At 27.9% G+C, this 2,357-nt stretch overlaps 1 protein-coding gene across 1 annotated transcript; it reads right to left on the bottom strand.

Annotated features, from left to right (window-relative positions):
• Positions 1–236: 236 nt before the first annotated feature.
• Positions 237–2,061, bottom strand: LOC122528069 (coiled-coil domain-containing protein 130 homolog). The gene is made up of 5 exons (XM_043652787.1): positions 1,684–2,061; positions 1,252–1,567; positions 916–1,176; positions 706–838; positions 237–566 (listed from the first exon to the last, which is right to left on the bottom strand). Exons 2-5 carry the CDS (start codon positions 1,561–1,563, stop codon positions 328–330), a joined length of 945 nt encoding a protein of 314 aa, XP_043508722.1. The 5' UTR covers positions 1,564–1,567; positions 1,684–2,061; the 3' UTR covers positions 237–327.
• Positions 2,062–2,357: the final 296 nt, after the last annotated feature.

Genomic DNA, 2,357 nt, shown 5'->3' with positions numbered 1-2,357 from the left:
ACATTTGTTTTTTAAAAAAATTCATGTAATCAAGAAAAGATTGTTATCATCGACAATTGCAACTGTAGAGCAGTCTCTTATTGATGTACAAATAAATACTATCCATTTGTATCAAAATAAAATTAAAACAATAAAACAATTTAATAAAAATGTAAAACAAACCAGTTAAATTGTTTGCAAATTTTTGTAACGATACTAAACTAATGTAAATAAAAGTAAAGATGTTAATATTTTTGTAAAAATTGTACATTACATATTATATACAAAATAATATAAACTCTATTCATTACATACACGTACGTATATACACATTATAAATACAAAGTGTTATAAATCATTATCTGTATCAGAACTATCGTAAGTCACTAACGATGTATTTAACGTGCTGGTAACAGTTTTCGATGTTGAAGGTTCTGGTTGAGTAAGCTTACAAAGTGTACGCATTTGATCTGTCTGATTTCTAGAGATATTGCTTGATACAGAATGTGATGAACTTTTCAGTTTATCTCTAGATCGTGCAATAGTAATCAATCGTTTCAAAGGATTATGCCCATTCTTTTTCTTATCTGAAACAAAACAATCTATTATAGAAACATTATACTGCAATCTATTATAGAAACATTATACTGCAATCTATTATAGAAACATTATACTACAATTTATTATAGAAACATTAGTTGTTAGTAATGTATTGTCTAAATTTACCTCTTTTATGCATCAATAGCTTAGCTAATTTTATATCATCTTCATGTTCATTAACTAAATCAATATTCAATCCATTTTTTTTAAGCAATACTGAATCCAGACCTTGTTTCTTTTGTAACTCTTTTTTCTGAGTCTATAATGCAAAATAGTTGTTAGTAATCAATATAATATACACATGACATCAAACTACCAAAAAATAACTAAACATACTCTAAATGCAGAGCGTAATACAGAATTTGACGTATAATCATCTTTCCATGTAGCATTATTTAATGCTATTGCACTTTCCAAAGAAGATTCTCTTAACTTTGCTACTTTCTTATCTTCTACACCATGTTCCAACTTATACATAGCATCATCATATAATCTACAGGATACTTCTTTTGTTTCTGGTATTACTTGTTCATTTTCTTTAGGATCCCACCGATTTTCTTGACGTCTTGCACCACTCACTATTACATAATCTAAATTCTATGCCAAAACATACTATATTAAATTCTGAATAACAAAATGTAATGAATAAAGTAATAAAAAGATAATACTCACTGCTGGATCAGTCTTTATTTCAAAATGATTTTCACACAGATGACATTTCATACGAAACTGATACAAAGGTGTACTATAATACATTCCAATTTTCTTTTTCTCTGCATTATAACGAACACCCATTCCTATATGATTACCACAGCCATCACACCATATATTATATGGCATTTCAAATCTGACTATGAGGATCCCCATGTGCAATTTTCTTGCTCTTTCACGTAATGCATGAGTACCAAGAAATTTATTGAGTCCACCAACGCGGGGATCATAGTCAGGTGGATAATATAAATTTGTTCCTTTGCGTTCCCCCATTATTCTAAAGAATAAAAATTAAATATAATTGTTTATTACATCGTTTCTATTAAATGTTTTACAAAGTATTTAAAGATGTTATTTTTATATTATATTTAAAACATTATTATTACTACATACCTTGATTTTTAAACTGTCTTCAAGAAACAAATCTTCACTTATTTATTTAAAAGCTAAGCAGAAGTCAGTCCTCTATAAAACTGAATCAGTTTCTTATATTATACCACTGATTAAATACAAAATAAAGGACAGATAGAACTTTTTCACGTTCCACGGAACCTCACCATTCTCATATTACATGAGAGGTTATTGATTCAGTCACAGACGAGAACATATGAACACACCAAGTATCTTACGGTGTTTCGTGGGCCATGACTTGAAATACCGATATAGTAAAAAATCACTGGTAGCACATTCTACGTTCAAACAACGATGAACTGGGGAAACACACCAAGTCACAGATCAACGACAGAAGTTGGTCAAGTACTGAATGCGCTAGAATATGATTTTTGGAACTAGCCCATTACAGTGTTGTCAACTTTCAAAAGAACCCATTACAGTGTTGTCAACATTACAGTAACTAATCAAAATCTTTATTATATATATGTCAAAAAAAAACTCTATCCATGTTTTACATATACGATTATATACATTTTTTAAAATATATAGTAAATTAAAATTTTTAAATTATTAGTACATGGTTTTAGGTTTAAATGATTTATATTTTATTAAATATTCTTAAAAACTTTTTAACCAACCAAATTAACATTAAAATATTAAAATTATTATATTTC

The sequence above is a fragment of the Frieseomelitta varia genome, unplaced genomic scaffold (genome assembly GCF_011392965.1).
Source record: "Frieseomelitta varia isolate USP_RPSP 00005682 unplaced genomic scaffold, Fvar_1.2 scaffold_244, whole genome shotgun sequence".
Classification (NCBI taxonomy): Eukaryota; Metazoa; Arthropoda; class Insecta; order Hymenoptera; family Apidae; genus Frieseomelitta; species Frieseomelitta varia.
The sequence above is the reverse complement of the archived record's forward strand: the minus strand, read 5'-3'. Positions and strand labels throughout refer to the sequence as shown.